At 51.9% G+C, this 17,408-nt stretch overlaps 1 protein-coding gene across 1 annotated transcript in view; it reads left to right on the top strand.

The window, feature by feature from the left end:
• Positions 1-13,230, top strand: part of PLXDC1 (plexin domain containing 1) — a 69,755-nt gene extending 56,525 nt beyond the window's left edge. The window contains exons 10-14 of the mRNA XM_047758151.1: positions 1,208-1,268; positions 2,628-2,760; positions 6,326-6,361; positions 9,771-9,931; positions 11,605-13,230. Of these exons, the coding sequence (XP_047614107.1) occupies positions 1,208-1,268; positions 2,628-2,760; positions 6,326-6,361; positions 9,771-9,931; positions 11,605-11,724 (511 nt within the window). The 3' untranslated portion in view covers positions 11,725-13,230. The remainder of the gene's footprint in view (positions 1-1,207; positions 1,269-2,627; positions 2,761-6,325; positions 6,362-9,770; positions 9,932-11,604) is intronic.
• The last annotated feature ends 4,178 nt before the right edge of the window (positions 13,231-17,408 follow it).

Raw genomic sequence — 17,408 nt, forward strand, 5'->3', positions numbered from 1 at the left:
TACACCACAGCCACAGCAACACGGGATACAAGCCATGACTGTGACCTACGCCACAGCTCATGGCAACACCGGATCCTTAACCCACTGAGTGAAGCCAGGGATTGAACACGCCTCGTCTAGCCTGTCCTAGTTTTCATGGATACTCGTTGGGTTCATTACCGCTGAGCCACAACAGGAACCCTAAGGGCTCAGTCCTTGAAGCCTTGAAGGAACCGGTTAGTTTGGCCTAAAAGAAAGATTAGTCCGTCCCCACCCTGCCCCCTGCAGTGTTCTTTTAATTTTCCATCCCTCAAAGTAGGGGGCACAGAGGACTGAGAGGGGATATGGATGGCTGCGTTCTCCTGGCCCCGCTGCAGGAGGAGGTGCTCAGAGGTATCTTCAGGAGGAAAGGCTGATGGTGCCTGGAAGCTTCAGCCTCGCCAGGTCTCGGACAGACGGGCCGGTGGTGCAGTTAACCCCCTACCAGTCTTTTCTTGGCACTGGTGGCTCATGATCCTATCCTCCCCTGCAGCTGTCCCTGTGCGTGAACAGGGCTTGATGGATTCTCCCAGCACCAGCCTGGAGCACGGAGCTTTGAGTGCGATGCCTTAGAGAACATTTTCTGATTGATCCTCCCCGCCCCCCCTTCCCTAGGGAAGCGCTTGACGTCTTGCAGCTCAGCTGAACTGTGCCACATCCTCTCCCGGGACTCTTGTTGGCCAGTGTTTATTCTCTCACCGTCTCTGGCAGGACCCTTGCTTCTGTCCTTTTATGATCACACAAGGGGTGTTGGCCAGATTGGCTGACATCTGCCTTCAACTCTGTTTCTCTTTGCCAAGTTTAGCGCCTCCACGGGGTGGGGTGGGGTGGGGGCGGCGGTGCTTAGTGAAGGCGCAGGACTTTCCCCAGATGAGAACATGTTTGCAAATCCCCTGGATTCTCAGCAAGTTCATGGCCTCCTGGAGTCAGAGAGGCCTTAAAGGTTCTTAGAGGTCAGGCAATCCATCTGGGCAGATGTGGCTTCCCCTCCTCTTGGGGAAGGAGTAGAGCGGGCTGGGAGGGTCTGACTCTCCATCCCACAGCCACCTGGTGCCAGGGCACCTGCCCAGTGGTCTTGGGGAGGTTCGACCCCCTCCTCACTATCATTGAAGAGCTGTTACTGAGCAGGGGGAGGTGAAGGGGAGGCCCTCTCTGTCAATCTCATCAGACTTTTTGGTTCCCCCTGCAGATGCTCCAGTGGCTTTGACCGCTACCGCCAGGAGTGGCTGGCCTACGGCTGTGCCCAGGAGGTGAGAGGCTTAAGTGAGCCAGATGTGGGGAAGGGCAAGGCTGCTAGCCTGCCCCTCACCTGGTAGCTCTTCTTAAGGTACCTTTGGCTCTCGATGAACTGGGGCTTGTCTCCCTGTCTGTGCTGAGCCATTGAGACCAAGATGGGAGGTTTTCCAGGGCTCCATGGGTCCCTGAGACAAGCACATCTCCTGGTGACTTGGCTTTGAGTGGCAGCTCTCCAGGGCTCTTTTGGTCCTTGCAGAAGGCACACTGGGTGTGGCCCTGGCCTCAGCAGGATCTCCTGGGAGGCTGTGCACCTGCTGATGTTCAGGAAGTAAGGGCCCCGGCGCCAGCCCTCCTGCATTTGAGGAAGGCAGTTGTGCTGAGCGCGAGGAAGGTTGTTCCCAGCACCTTCCCTTTAGAATCCCTAGAGGTTCCTTCTCACTGCTGGAATTTTCCAGACTGCTCAACACTTTGACTTGGATGGGGAGTGTCCTATTCTCACACCTGATCCTGACACAGACAAAACCAATTCAACCATGCATTCTTTGTGTGTTTTTTTTTTTTTTTTTTTTAGGGCTGCACCCATAGCATATGGAGGTTCCCAGGGTAGGGGTCGAAATGGAGTTACAGCTGCCGGCCTACACCACAGCTACAGCAAGGCCAGATCCGAGCCACATCTGCAACCTGCACCACAGCTCACGGCAACTCTGGATCCTATCCATGCGTTCCTTCTCCTCCCTTCCTCTCTCCATCCCTTCCTGCAGTGCAAGCACTTGACGTGCGCCCAGCCCTTCACGGCATGCTGCCCAGCGCTTGCTCAGACTTAATCCTAACTCAGCCCCAGGCGCTGGGAGCCAGTGCTTCCACTGATCAGAGTGGAAACTGAAGCTCTGAGAGGCTTAGGGATGTGTCCTGCATCCGGGCCCAGTGTTTAACTGTAAACCCCCAGAGTTACTGCTGTGCACTCACCACCATCTGTTTTATCGGTAAGGCTGGGTGAATGTTTCTGGCCTTAAAAAAAAAAAAAACAAAAGGGAAAGAAAAACCTTGCCTAGCAGCCCCCTTCTGATGCTGGTCTGTTGGTGAACGTACAGATTTGCTTTATGTATTTAAGATCGGTATCTCAGCTCCTTCCTTCAGGAAGGCTTCCAAGCAGCTGACAGATAAATTGCCCTGTAAGATAAGACACTTGCAGGATAAAGTGGAGCCCTTAAATGCACTCAGAGCCCTGCTTTGGTTAGATTACCACCCTTGGACCATGCACTGGAATTTTCAATCTCCTGGCCGCTGAGGGATCAAAGTGCCCCCACTGTCCTGTGTGTGGCCGGGCTGCTGGTGAGGCTTCTGTCCAGGGCAGCACTGGGTCTCTCTTGCAGGCAGAGGGCAGGACGTGTGAGGACTTCCAGGACGAGGACGCCTCATCCTCCCCCGACAGCTCCTTCAGCCCCTTTGACAGAGACCTCACCACCACTTCCTCCACCCTCTTTGTCGACAGCCTCACCACGGAAGGTAAGGGTGGGGAGGATTGAGAAGCAGGGGTGGGGAGGATTGAGAAGCAGGGGTGGGGGTGTTGCGGGGGGTGGGGGCATCGTTCGGGAGCATCTCGGGCCCTGATTGTCTCAGAGAATGGGATTGCTCCATCCTTTCACCCCTGAGGCTCGAGAGCCTGGGGTCACTTGCTCCTAAGAGGCAGAGTCAGGTTTAGAGTGAATGGACTCCATGCCCACGCCTGGGCTGGGGGAGGAATTCGCTGTGTGGAGGCGGAAACGTCCCAGCATAATGCCAGGTATTTTATATAACATCTCCATGCATCTTTTTTTTTTTTTTGTCTTTTTAGGGCCGCACCTGAGGTATATAGATGTTCCCAGGCTAGGGGTTGAATCGGAGCTGTAGCTGCTGGCCGACACCACAGCCATAGCAATTCGGGATCCAAGCCATGTCTGCAACCTACACCACAGCTCATGGCACCGCCAGATCCCGGATCCACTGAGTGAGGCCAGGGATCAAACCCGCATCCTCATAGATACTAGCTGGATTTGTTTCCTCTGGCCATGATGGGAACTCCCTAGAGGTGCTTTTAAAATTAAAACAATTTTTTGGTCGCCCACAGCACATGGAGGTTCCTAGACCAGAGATCAAACCTGAGCCACAGTAGTGACAATGCTGAATCTGTAACCTCTAGGCCACCCGGGAACTCCTAAAATTCAACTTTTAATAATCATGTAATAGTTAAATGATAATCACTGTGGTTCCAGAGTCAAATCTACAAGAGCAGGTAGAGTTGAAGAAGTTTGGTCTCTAGTTTTCTCCCCTCCACTCTAGTCCCCTTTTCCTCTATGGGGAACCATTTAACATTTTTTCTTATGGTTTCTTCTTCCATTATCTAATGTGATTTTTTTTTTTTTCCGCTTTTTAGGGCCGAACCTTCGGTGTATGGAGGTTCCCAGGCTAGGGGTTGAATCAGAGCTACAGCTGCCGGCCTACACTACAGCCACAGCAATATAGGTTCCAAGCCGTGTCTGCAACCTACACCACAGCTCATGGCAACGCTGGATCCCTAACCCACGGGGCGAGGCCAGGGATCGAACATGCGTCCTCATGGATGCTAGTCAGATTCGTTCACCACTGAGCCACAACGGGAACTCCCTGTGATTTCTTTTTTTATATTTGAAGATTTATTGTAAATGTATTGCAGAGCAGGATGCCACGTCCAGGTGCTGGGAGTGTAAATAGGTTGGGTGTTGAGAGGCTCACAGTTTATGGAAACAGTGGGATCTAAGATGCTGTAGAAACAGATACCAAATGCAATGGGGCCGAGGAGGACACACCCATCTGTCCTCTGGCAAGTGACAGGGCTGAGACTGGGGCTAGGGTTAAGGCCAGTATAAAATTTAAGGAGGCGTAAAAAAGGCAATAATTAAGATAAATAATACTTTAATGCAAATAGTTATAAAAATCAAAATTAATGCCCCAAATTCTATGGTGAATAAAATATCAAATATTTTCAAAACGACACACCCTGTTTCACTTGTGTCACCCTACCCCTGGCCCTGCAGAGGGCATTTCAGAGATGGGACTTTTCAACGACGAAGAGTAACGGGGAGGAAGGGCGACCCCTGCAGGAGGAACAGTATGTGTAGCAGCTCGAGATCTGAAAGAGGAGTTCCCATTGTGGCTCAGCAGAAACGAACCTGAGTAGAATCCATGAGGGTGCAAGTTCGATCCCTGGCCTCACTCAGTGGGTCAAGGATCTGGCATTGCTGTGAGCTGTGGCGTAGGTTGCAGATGTGGCTCAGATCCCAAGTTGCTGTGGCTGTGGTGTCAGCCAGCAGCTGCAGCTCTGGGAATCTCCATATGCCGCAGGTGCGGCCCTTAAAAAAAAAAAAAAAAAAAAAAAAAAAGCAGCAGCGATCTGAGATGTCCCCAAGGCCAAGGTCTGGAGAGCCTGGGGTAGCTTGTTACAGCCACTATCATGGCGTTGCATTGTGGCAAGAGACAGGACGAAAGATGATTGGTATGAACTGCAAAGGGACTTGAATATCCATGAACAAAGGGGAGCCAATAAAAGCCTTTAAAATGAAGAGGCGGAGGAGGTTCGGGAGGGGAAAGACGAACGGAGAGCTTGTAACAGACCCTAAATTGTGGATGGTTCCATTTGTTTAACATTTCGAAGCTGGCAGCAATCATCTCTAGTCCTCTACAGCATTCTTCTGACGTGGACCGCTTGCCTTCCTTTCCCCATAAGAATCTGTGGGGAGGGAGTTCCCATCATGGCACAGTGGAAACGAATCTGACTAGGAACCATGGGGTTGAGGGTTCGATCGCTGGCCTCGCTCAGCGGGCCAAGGATCCGCCATTGCCCTGGTGTAGGTCGCAGATCGGCTTGGATCTGGCATTGCGGGGGCTGTGGCGTAGGCTGGCAGCCGCAGCTCTGATTAAGACCCCTAGCCTGGGAACCTCCATATGCCGCAGGAGCGGCTCTAAAAAGACAAAAAGACAAAAAAAAAAAAAGAATCTGCAGGGAAGAACCACAGGAAGGACCAACCATCGGCACTTATTTAGGAAGCTGCAGGATACTTGCCTTGAGGTGGAGAGAGCCTGTGTTGGCCTAGAAATCTGCTCCCCACGTTGTACCCCGGGGAGGGCGGTGTCTCCAAGCTGATTCTCTCTTGTGACACACCCACCCCTCCCCCAGTCCTTCCTCTGCTTCCCGCTGCCCCTTAGGAGACCAGGAAAGGCCCTCAATTTGGCTTTCCAGGCAGCTGTCCCCACACCGCCAGCCTCTCTCACCACCCCCACTCGCATCCTCTCCTACCTCCAGCTGCACTGAACCACTTTTTTTTATTTCTCAACTGGCGAAGGTCTTTGCCACCTGCTGCCTCCTCTGTATGGAACCCTTTTTCCCAGCCCCATATTTCATTCCTCCTTCTTGAGTCCCTTTGTCGGGGTGAGACCCCCCAGTCAGAGCTTCATTAGGCTGGATTTTCATTGTCCCCCTGCCCCTCCCTCCCATCTGTGACCTTCCTGGGGGCAGAGATCACCTCTATTCCCAGCACCTACTCCCAGTGCTCAACTTATAGTAAACACGCAATAAATATTTGTTGAATGAGCGAAGACTAAGAAAAGCTGGCTTGTCCGTGGCCTTCTACCTTTACACTGCTGTGTGACTTTGAGCCAGTCACCTCCCCTCTCTGCGCTTTGGTTTCCTAGCCTTCAAAAAGAAGAGTTGAGGGAGTTCCCACTGTGGCCCTGTGGTACCTAACCAGACTAGTATCCGTGAGAATGTGGGTTCCGTCCCTGGCTTCGATCAGTGGGTTAAGGACCTGGTGTTGCCGTGAGCTGTGGTGTAGGTCACAGACATGGCTTGGATCCCGAGCTGCTGTGGCTGTGGCGTAGGCCAGCAGCTGCAGCACTGATGCAGCCTGTAGCCTGGGACCCTCCATATGCCGCAGGTGTGGCCGTAAAAGAAAAAATAAATAAATAAAGGGTTGGACTGAACGTCCCTGAGTCTCTGAAGTGACAAACGCCATCATGATTCCACTAATGCTGCCCCTTCTCTCCTTTGCCTTTGAAGATGACACCAAGTTGAATCCCTATGCAGGAGGAGAGGGTGAGTACAGAACTGCCCGCCCCTCTTCAGCAGCCTCTGGGACCCACCCTGGAAGAGGGTGCGGCGGTCACCTGGCCTCTGCTTTTACTCCGATGGAGGAGGGGGAAACAGCAGCAGCCTGAGCTTCCTGGACCTCCTGCTTCTGGGCCCAGACACCTCCCGCCACCCCCCGCCACCCCTCCCACCCGAGACCAAAGGGACAAATCTCCATGTAGACATTGTTCATCTCAGATGGGAAACTCCAGGAGTTCTCCTGGCCTCTCTGTTCTTGAATATCCACCGCCCTGAAAGGAGCGAGGAGGAGAGGTGGGCTGAGCTAGGGCGGGCACAGAGGCATGGCTGTGTGGACCCTGGCCGTGACCTTGGTCCCCAGGGGCCTCCCAGTCAGTGAGGGGTGGAGAGCAGCTGCTCTCACTCGGGTTGCCTTTGATTCCCTACCTGGGTTGGCAGAGACTACACAAAAAGTGTCCACCACAGTTTTTATAGGTCCCTGGCCCCACGACTGCCAGCGGGGTGGGGGAGTTATTCTCCTCTCTGGGAACCTGAGGTGACTCCACCTCCCCTCCCCTTTGGCCAAAGCCAGCTTAAGCCCTTGCTGCACAACCACCACAAGAGGGAGATGGAAAAGCCTTCTGGGAGTTCCTGTTGTAATGAACCCGACTAATATCCATGAGGACCGTGGGTTCGATCCCTCACCCCATTCAGTGGGTTAAGGATCCAGCATTGCCATGAACTGTGGTGTAGGTTGCAAACACAGCTTAGATCTGGCATGGCTGTGGCTGTGGCTATGGCCAGCAGCTGCAGCTCCCATTGGACCCCAAACCTAGGAACGTCCATATGCTGCAGGTGCAGCCCTAAAAAGCAAACAGAAAAAAAAGAGGGGGATTTCCCAATGTGGCTCAGCGGAAACGAATCCAACTAGGAACCATGAGGTTTCGGGTTCAATCCCTGGCTTCATTCAGTGGATTCAGGATCCAGTGCTGCTGTGAGCTGTGGTAAAAGTCGCAGTTGAGGCTAGGATCTGGCGTTGCTGTAGCTGTGGTGTAAGCCAGCAGCTGCAGCTCCAATTAGACCCCTAGCCTGGGAACCTCTCCATATGCTGTGGGCGCAGCCCTAAAAAGCAAAAAAAAGAAAAGAAAGAAAGAAAAGTCTTCCAACTCTGGGCTGGGAGATTGTCGTTTGGGCTCCAGAAGGATAGGAAGGGCTATTAACACAGTGCGGTTTGACGGGGCCCCCACTGACACGGAGCCATTGCTTCTCTGTGGGCAGCAGGTGTGAGTGTGCGTATGTGACTGTCGGGCTGAGGGGAGGCAGGGGCGCTGGGCCACACGCCCCTTACTCCACACCGTGTGTTCATCAGCCCAAGCCCTGACCAGGTCATTCGGGTCACTGAAGGCTGCGGGCTGACTGCTAGGGCAGGAGAGGCCAGCGTGGGGCCTGTCATTGCAACTCCCCAACTGTTGGCAGATGGAGGCATGAACCATGCACGGGAGTGCCCCAGGGTAGTTTCTCTCCTAGGTTTTTTTCTGCTGGAAGAGAAAAGGGGACGGGGAACACAATGATTTTGGACGCATGCAAGATCTTATTAAAAATCCCCAGCCAGGAGTTCCCATCATGGCTCAGTGGTTAATGAATCTGACTAGAAACCATGAGGTTGCGGGTTCAATCCCTGGCCTTGCTCAGTGGGTTAATGATCCAGCGTTGCCGTGAGCTGTGGTGTAGGTTGCAGACACGGCTCGGATCCTGCGTTGCTGTGGCTCTGGCATAAGCCAGTGTCTTTACAGCACCAGGAACCAGGTTTGATCCCCAGCCCAGCAGGTGGCTGCGGCTATGGCATAGGTCTCAACTGTGGCTCAGATCTGATCCCTTGCCCAGGAACTCCATATGCCTCAGGGCAGCCAAAAAAGAAAAACAAAAAATGCTCATGTCCTGTTGACGCCCCTTCCAGCCACCAGTGCTGTAAAAAGGGTTCAGTGTTTCTGTGGCTTACATGCGCCTCTGTCTTCTCCGTGTCATTATCTCCACATCCTTTTAGGGTAGAGAGAGAACGCAAAAAGCCATCCCAGGTAACATCAGGGAACAGGTTTCTTAGTGGCTGGACAAGTCACTTCACCTCTCTGCATTTCCATTACTTCAGCTGTGCAAAAAAGGGGCTGGACTGGATGAGCTGGAAGCCTGATAGTCTGTGGAAAATATCCAATCTTCTCCTCGGAATGTATTTCAAGTTTTGGGGACACTCAGAGTATGTCTGCTGGCTTATTAGCCCTCAGAGGACCTAGTTCATTTGTATTGAATTCCTTTGATGTGTCTGCGATTTTTTTTTTGTCTTTTTGCCTTTCCTAGGGCCACTTCCCATGGCCCATGGAGGTTCCCAGGCTAGGGGTCTAATCGGAGGTGTAGACGCCGGCCTATGCCAGAGCCACAGCAACTCTGGATCTGAGCCGAGTCTGCAACTTACACCACAGCTCACGGCAACGCCGGATCTTTAACCCGCTGAGCAAGGCCAAGGATCGAACCTGCAACCTCATGGTCCCTAGTTGGATTCTTTAACCACTACGCCATGATGGGAACTGCAAGCAGCTGTGATTTTTTTTCGAAGAGATGAGGACACAGAGATGAATAAGATACTGTCCTTGCCCTCCATGAGGCTATAATCTGGGGGTGGGCAGTGACAGGTGAAAATGTGGTCCTTTGGTTATAATAGCTAACACTGACTGAAGTTGACCAAGGAACCACGGGGTTCTCAGCAGTTGACATGAATCCTCTTTTTAACCCTCACAATAATGCTATCAGGTAGTTCTTATTCTATAGAAATGATATCTGGGACACAGAGAAGTTCAATCATGTGCCCAAGGTCACACAGCTAGTACGTAGCAGAGCCTGGATTTGAACCCAGGCAGCCAGACTCCAGATTCCCAACTCTTTTTGTTTTCTTTTTGGCCACCCTGTGGAGTTTCCAGACCAGGGATCCGATCCAAGCCGCAGCTGTAACCCAAGCTGCAGCTGCGGCAACACCAGATCCCGGACCCACTCTGCCGGGGATGGAACCTGCATCCTGGTGCTCCCAAGATGCCACTGATCCCTTTGCAGTGCAGCAGGAACTCCCAGTTCTCTTAACCATCGTACGCTCTCTGCACAGTCCTTAAAAGTACTTATGTGGGATGGGTCCTGGAGAGAAATCGTACGATCCTTATTAGACGTTTGGGCAACTCTTAAGTGATTCTGAGCCATGCTAAGAACAGCATTAAGTCATCCGCATCATGGGTCCTCCCAGTCCCGCCCCACCTTTCCGAGTATTTGGTTAAGTAGACTTGAGGGTTCTGTGAGCTTTCGTCTCGGGGACTTTGTCAGAACCCAGGACTCCAGCGCCTCAGCTTCCCTGCTCCCTGACCTACTGGTCTCTCCCTAGGCCTTCAGAACAACCTGTCCCCTGAGACCAAGGGCCCCCCCGTGCACCTGGGCACCATCGTGGGCATCGTGCTGGCCGTCCTCCTTGTGGCAGCCATCATCCTGGCTGGGATCTACATCAACGGCCACCCCACCTCCAACGCTGCCCTCTTCTTCATCGAGGTGGGTGCAGGATCAGTCGGGCTGCAGCTCCACCATCCACGACCACATCAGCCTTTCCCCAGCTGTTCAGTCCCTGCCTCTCCCCATCTCATCCCGTCACCCACCCCATGCCAGGCTCCTGTTTCCACCTGAGGGGCTCCATCCACTCCATCCCCACACATCTAGAACTGGCAGGCGCCCTTTGAGTCCCTCAGCCCCAGGGCTGGCACCTCAGAACTCCTGTGGCCTTGGTGTCCTGTTGCTTTTTTTTTTTTTTGTCTTTTCTAGGGCCGCTCCCGCGGCATATGGAGTTCCCAGGCTAGGGGTCCAATTGGAGCTGTAGCCACCAGCCTATGCCAGAGCCACAGCAACTTAGGATCCGAGCCACATCTGCAACCTACACCACAGCTCACAGCCACACCAGATCCTTAACCCATTGAGCAAGGCCAGGGATCGAACCTGCAACCTCATTGTTCCTAGTCGGATTCGTTAACCACTGAGCCACGACGGGAACTCCCTCAGTGTCCTGTTGATCAGCCTCTGCTTTTACTCCCCCATTTGTGAAATCATAAAGGTCCCCAGAGGAAAGAAAGAAGGCCAGATGTGCCACACATGCCCCATCAGTGTCTGTGCAGCCATCCCTGAGGCTATATGGTCTCTCATACCCAAATTCCAGGCCTGGTGTTTGTTGAAAGTCATAGTGGATCTGAGGTCTCTGCCCCTTTCCCTGCTCTGTTGGTTTTTATTTTTATTTTATTTTTTGCTTTTTAGGTCTGCACTCGCAGCACATGGAAGTTCCCAAGCTGGGGGTCAAACCGGAGCTATAGATGCCAGCCTGCACCACAGCCACAGAAACATCAGATCTGAGCCACACCGGACCCTTAACCCACTGAGCGAGGCCAGGGATCAAACCCACATCCTTATGGTTCCTAGTTGGATTCATTTCCACTGCACCATGACGGGAATTCCTGTGTGGGTTTTTAGATGAGATTTGACAGGCCATAGCAATCATAAGAGTTGCTCTGGGAGTTCCCTCTGTGGCACAGTGGGTTAAGAACTGTACTGCAGTGGCTCTGATCGCTGCAGAGGCATGGGTTCAATCCCTGCTTCTCTCAGGGGGTTAAGGAAATGATGCTGTTGTGAGTTGTGGCTTAATTCACAGACACAGCTGCAATCCGGTGTTGCCATGGCTGTGGCGAGGGCCCCAACTGTGGCTCCAATTCAACTCCTGGCCTGGAAACTTCCATATGCTGCAAGTGTGGCCCTTAAAATAAAGGAGAGAGGGAGTTGCTGTCTGGGAAGTTTCCTTGAGGATGCTGCAGTTATCTTGGCTTTTCCAGAGCCTCCCAGATCATTCCACCTCTTCCTCCCCTCCCCCCTTTCCACAGTCTCAGGGCTCTACTCGGTGTGTTGCTAAGCGTGTCACCTTCTGTCCTTCGGTCCACGCAATGAGGGATAAAATGACCTCCTATCCCTACTCCCTGGGCTCCCAGCACGTTTCCCAGTGGGAGGTGTCCCAGCGGGGGGCCTTCTGGGGAGAGGGCCTTAGGTCCCCAGCGCCCTAAGAAGAGAGTCAGAACTGTCCCCAGCACCCTTGAAAAAAGTGCTGAGCCGTCCCCTCAGGGGGAGGGAGCAGGAGGGTCCTCCACGTGGGTGGGATTGTGCCCGCTGACTCTGCATCTGTGCCCCCACAGCGGAGACCGCACCACTGGCCTGCCATGAAGTTTCGCAACCACCCCAACCACTCCACCTACACAGAAGTCGAGCCCTCGGGCCATGAGAAGGAGGGCTTTGTGGAGGCGGAGCAGTGCTGAGAGCTCCATTCTCCCTTGGAAGCCTAGGAAGGAAGACCCGGGACCTCGAAAAACAGGAGTCAAAGCAAAGCAGAGAAGTAACTAACGTTCCTTGGCCTCCTCTGAACACAGCCCGGCTGGGAAGATGCGTCCAGAGCCCCCGTCTGGCCGTCACATCCCGGATGTCGAAGCAGAGGGCAGAAAAGCAGCCACGTTGAGTTTTTAAGGAACAGTAACCTAACTTCCCCCTGTTTAATGCCAGGGGTCTCCCCCTCTGAGTCTCTCAGTGGTCTCCTCTGCAGCTGCCCCAGAGGTCCCCTCCCGCCTGCAGATGGCCAGACGCCCTGCCCGGGTCACCTAGCACCCCTGCCTGTGACACGAGAGAACCAAGCTCTAGCATGGGGCTGCCGCATTCCAGGGTCCATAGACTCAGGAGCTGGTCCTCATGGCTATGGATTTGCTGTATTTTGCCCCGGCTTCTGTGCTCTGGAAGTCTCTCCATCTGTATGGCTGCTCCCAGCCCTTTCGGCAAGTCGCTGACTGGCATGCTGGCATCAGCAGAAAGCCAAATGGGAAGAGAGGAACGAACTTGTAGACAAATCACATTTTTAGGCTTTGCTCCCTCAGCTTGCCCTTTCTGCCGAGAACCAGTACTTCTGCATCAAACCCGGGGGCAGCCCATGCCTCGGGCTTTAGCCAACCGTGGCCCAGCCTGGGCCTGGCGAGCCGTGCTGTGCGCGGCCACCTCTACCGTGCGGGCTCTTCATCCTAGTGGCATATTTAGTGTCCCCTGTATTCACTGGCCTGGTCTTCTGTCAGTGCCAGTAAATACCTCCAAGGGCAGGGCCTGCGGGATGAATATCTGTCCTCATCCGAGCTGGATTTTTATAGAGAGGGCTTCTTGAAACATACCCAGCAGGGAACCTCAGTTAGATTCTGTTGAAAAGCAAAGCCTCCAGAATGACTGGGATGGAGGAAGCTGGTGCAGGAAGGAGGGACTTTAGATGCAAGACCTTGGCCTGGAGAGCTGCTCTGCCGGAAGTTCTTGGAGGCAGAGAGTTTAGGCTTTCAAACTTAACCTGGAGGGAATGCTGCCCCTGGTTCGAAGGGATGGTTGGGGTCGCTTCTGAAGAGCATTTCAAATGAAAACCTATAGTTTACCCTCATTCAAAGTAAAAAAAAAAAAAAAAAAAGCAGCAGCAAATAAATATTAACTCACATCCTACATAGTCATGTCCTTTTATGCGTGTCACCTGGAGGCTGCCAAAGACTTTCAAGTACAAGGCCTCTTGAGGTGGGGGTAGGGAGTCTGCAAGTAACCAGACACAGCCAAACCCTTGACTGATGGTTTTCCAGATGCTCCGTGATTTATCCTTGACAAGGTCACTGGGAACCGTCATTGTAGGAAACACGCTGGACCTCGGCTGTCATATCATATCATGCTTCATAAACCAGACAAGGAAGAGCTATGATTTTGAGACATATCAGAATTTGAGAAAAAAAAAAAAAAGATAATGCAGGAGTTCCTGTTGTGGCTCAGCAGAAACAACCCCGACTGGTATCCATGAGGATGCAGGTTCGATCCCTGGCCTCCATCAGTGGGTTAAGGATCTGGCATTGCCACGAGCTGCGGCGAAGGTCGCAGATGCAACACGGATCCAGCAATTGCTGTGGCTGTGGCATAGGCCGGCAACTACAATCTCTGATTCAAACCCATGCCCAGGAACTTCCACGTGATGTAGCCTTAAAAGAAAAGAAACAATTTTTAAAATTGGTGTGTGTTGGAGTAAACCCGGTGGCACAGCGGGTTAAATATCCGGGGTTGTCACTGTAGTGACTCAGGTGGCTGCTGGGGCTCAGGTTCGTTCCCTGGCCCAGAAACTTCCACGTGCCATGGGCGTGGCTTTTAAAAAAGTGTGTGCATTTTGCCATGGCTCCCCTGTGCAGTGCATCCCTCTGTGTGTGTGTATGTGTGTGTGTGTGTGTATGTGTGCACACTGGCCCCCACACTTGTGTGTTACTGCTGAAAACATTGAAAAACCTTGTAGCTGTGCTCAGCCTGTAGCTTGGTTTGTTATATTAAGACAGTGGCAGAGTTCCCACTATGGCACAGTGGGATTGGCGGTGTCTTGAGAGCAGTGAGACTGAGGTTTGATCCCCAGCCTGGCACAGGTAGTTAAGGATTCGGTATTGCCTACCTGTGGTTCAGATTCAGTCCCTGGCCCGGGAACTCCATATGCCACAGGGAGACCAAAACAAACAAACAACAAAAAAAGACACTTGATAAGACAGTGGCAAAAGCTGCCAGCATACTTGAGATTATCACTGCTCTCATGGGAAGAGCTAAGACTCTCCTCTCAAGTTACTGGAACAGATAACAGATTTGCACAGAGCCCTGGTGAGGGCTCACACCCAGACTCCCTACACCAGGTAGAGTCACAGAGTAAATGCAGCCTCTCTCTCACACCGTCTCCCACTCTCCCACATGCTCCCCACCAAAAAGCCACCTGAGGAATTCCCCTCGTGGCACAGTGGTTAACGAATCCGACTAGGAACCATGAGGTTTCAAGTTCGATCCCTGGCCTTGCTCAGTGGGTTAAGGATCTGGCGTTGCCGTGAACTGTGGTGTAGGTTGCAGACGCGGCTCGGATCTCGTGTTGCTGTGGCTCTGGCGTAGGCCAGCAGCTACAGCTCCGATTGGACCCCTAGCCTGGGAATCTCCATATGCTGCTGGAGTGGCCCACGAAATGGCAAAAATACAAAAAAAAAAAAAGAGAGAGAGAGAGAAAGAGCCTGGAAAAAGACTCCAGTATTTATTTACTTGGTGTTTGTAAGTCCCTGGAAGTAACCTCATGGGTTTCCAATCTACTATCTAGAGATACAAAATAAATCTGCTTAGTGGATGCTGCCACATTTCTGGAGGCATTGCGATTCGAACCACTTTGGCAGCCTCCTTGTGTTTTTATTACTTTGCATTTTTCACTCATGGTTAAGCAAACCAAAACAAAGAGAGGAAAAATTTGAACTCCTCACAGCCAAAATCAGCAATGCCAAATTTTAGGCTCCAAACAAGCCAATTTATAAATAAACATGGTGTGTTTGCCAAATAAAGGAGAATGTGTTGGAAAAAGCCAGGCAGACTGATGAGGAAGCCCTGGGCTGCTCCGAGTACGACAGAAGGTGGGAGCTGCCGTCCCAGCCCCAACCCCGAGGTGCTGTGTGTCGTGAGCCAAGTCACCCAACGTCTCTGAGCCGCTGCGAAACATGGGGTAGGAGGACTAAATGGATCTAAGGTGGGGATGTTTTCCTCTCTTTAGCAAATATGCTCATCTGTTTTTTTTTTTTTTTTTTTTTTTTTTTTGTCTTTTTAGGGCTTCACCTGCAGCACATGGAAGTTCCCAGCCTAGGGGTTGAATAGGAGCCACAGCTGCCAGCCTACGCCATAGCAAAACAATGCCAGATCTGAGCCACATCTGCTCACCATGCCATAGCTTGTGGCAATGCTAGATCCTTAACCTAATGAACAAAGTCAGGGATCGAACCCACATCTTCATGGATGCTAGTCAGGTTCATAACCCACTGAGCCCCAACAGGAACTCCTGTTGTTATTTCCAGTTCACAAGCAGTTCAGACCCAAGCAACCCTTTCGCTTCCATTAATCTGGTGTGACCGGCTTGTTCAAGTTTGCCCCTAACGTCCCTGGTTCTAACACTGAGAGTCCCGTGTCCCAAGAAACCCTCCAGCTGAGGGCCCGCTGGGACAACTGATTAGTCAATCCTTGGACTCTGTCACATCCCCAGTGGCTGAAGAGGTTAACAATCTCAAGTACTTGCAGAGCACTAGTCTTACCTGTTACCCGTTCAAAGTGCGGTCCACACAGGCATCCCCTGGGGGTTAGCTGGAAATGCAGAACTCAGCCCACCCACCCCCAGACCTACTGGGTCCCAATATTCACTTGAGTAGCTCCCCTGGTGACTCAGGTGAGATGCCTGAACATTTGAGAAGCATTTCTAAGAAACAGTTTTACCAACATGATTGCATCCACTTGGGGAGGCATTATGCCCCCATTTCTCAGATGAGGAAACTGAGGCTCAGCCAGTGGCTTCCTTGTTTATGTATTCATTTGATCCATACTCCTTAAGCACCTACTGTGTGCCAAGCACCATTAAGTGACTTGCCCAGGATCACACAGCTAGCGAGTAGCTGAGCCAATCTCCCAACCCACGTGGCCACGGTTTAATAGGGAAGATGATGGTGGATTAAACAGAGCCCTCCCAGGCCTGTAGAGAGTCTCAAAATGATGCATAACATTGGAGTTCCCATGGTGGCTCAGCGGCAATGAACACGACTTGTATTCATGAGGACATGGGTTCGATTCCTGGCCCTGCTCCGTGGGTTAAGGATCCCGTGTTGCCCTGAGCTGTGGTGCAGGTTGCAGATGCAGTTCAGATCTGGCGTGGCTGTGGCTGTGGCTGTGGTGTAGGCCTGCAGCTGTAGCTCCAGAGAGACCCCTAGCCTGGGAACTTCTATATGCTAAGGGTGCGGCCCTAAAAAGACAAAAAAAAAGCATAAATTGACATCAGATGCACACTCTGGGCTTCTGAAACTGAGCTTATCAGCTATTTATTTACACAGCCCCAAGAGCTTAAAAATGTCTTCATTAGAGTTCCCGTCATGACTCAGTGGTAATGAACTCGACCAGTATCCATGAGGATTCGGATTGGATCCCCAGCCTTGCTCAGTGGATTAAGGATCCAGCATTCAAAAAAAAAAAAAAAAGATCCAAAAGATCCAGCATTGCCATGAGCTGTGGTGTTAGGTCACAGGCACAGCTCAAATCTGGCATGGTTGTGGCTGTGGTGGCAACTGCAGCTCCAATTCCACCCCCTAGCCTGAGAACTTCCATATGCACGTGTTGTGGGTGTGGCCCTAAAAAGACCAAAAAAAAAAAAAAAGTCTTCATCGTTACTACCTCCTCCTCATCCAGATGTTCCACTCCAGTGACCCTCCCACACTGAGATTTGGAAACACTCAACCATAAGGCTTTGCAGGACACCAGAGCCTGCCTCCGCACTATTTACTTTCTTGAATGGAGGACAAATGAATAGTTGAATAGTTCATTTTCCAAGATGTGGCCAGGGCGGAGGGAGCTGGGAAAGGGAGGGAGAAGCCTCACTTGAACTGCTAACACCAAACAGAAATTCTCGGGGGGGTGATTTTTCTGATGTTCATAAAACATGTTTACACTTGGTCCCTAGGGCTAGCTAAATCATACCCACAGTTCTCCACAACGTCAAAAGCGTGGAAGAAGAAACATCTGGCAGTTCCCCTTGTGGCCCAGCAGTTAACAAACCCGACTAGGATACAGGAGGATCCGAGTTCAATCCCTGGCCTCGCTCAGTGGGTTAAGGATCTGGCGTTGCCATGTGCTGTGATGTAGGTTACAGATGAGGCTCGGATCCTGCGTTGCTGCGCCTGTGGTGTAGGCTGGCAGCTGGAGCTGCGACTCGACCCCTAGCCTGGGAACCTCCATATGCTTCAAGGGCAGCCCTAAAATAGCAAAAAAAAAAAAAAAAAAAAAAAGAAAGAAAGATCTGAATATAAGCCAATAAAATCTCATCATACACTCCCAGGCGTGGGCGAGAAACTTCCCTACCAGCTTCAGTCTTTCCTCTTCACATTTTTCAATTCGGAAATTGACAGTC

This window comes from Phacochoerus africanus, chromosome 14 (genome assembly GCF_016906955.1).
Source record: "Phacochoerus africanus isolate WHEZ1 chromosome 14, ROS_Pafr_v1, whole genome shotgun sequence".
Taxonomy (NCBI): domain Eukaryota; kingdom Metazoa; phylum Chordata; class Mammalia; order Artiodactyla; family Suidae; genus Phacochoerus; species Phacochoerus africanus.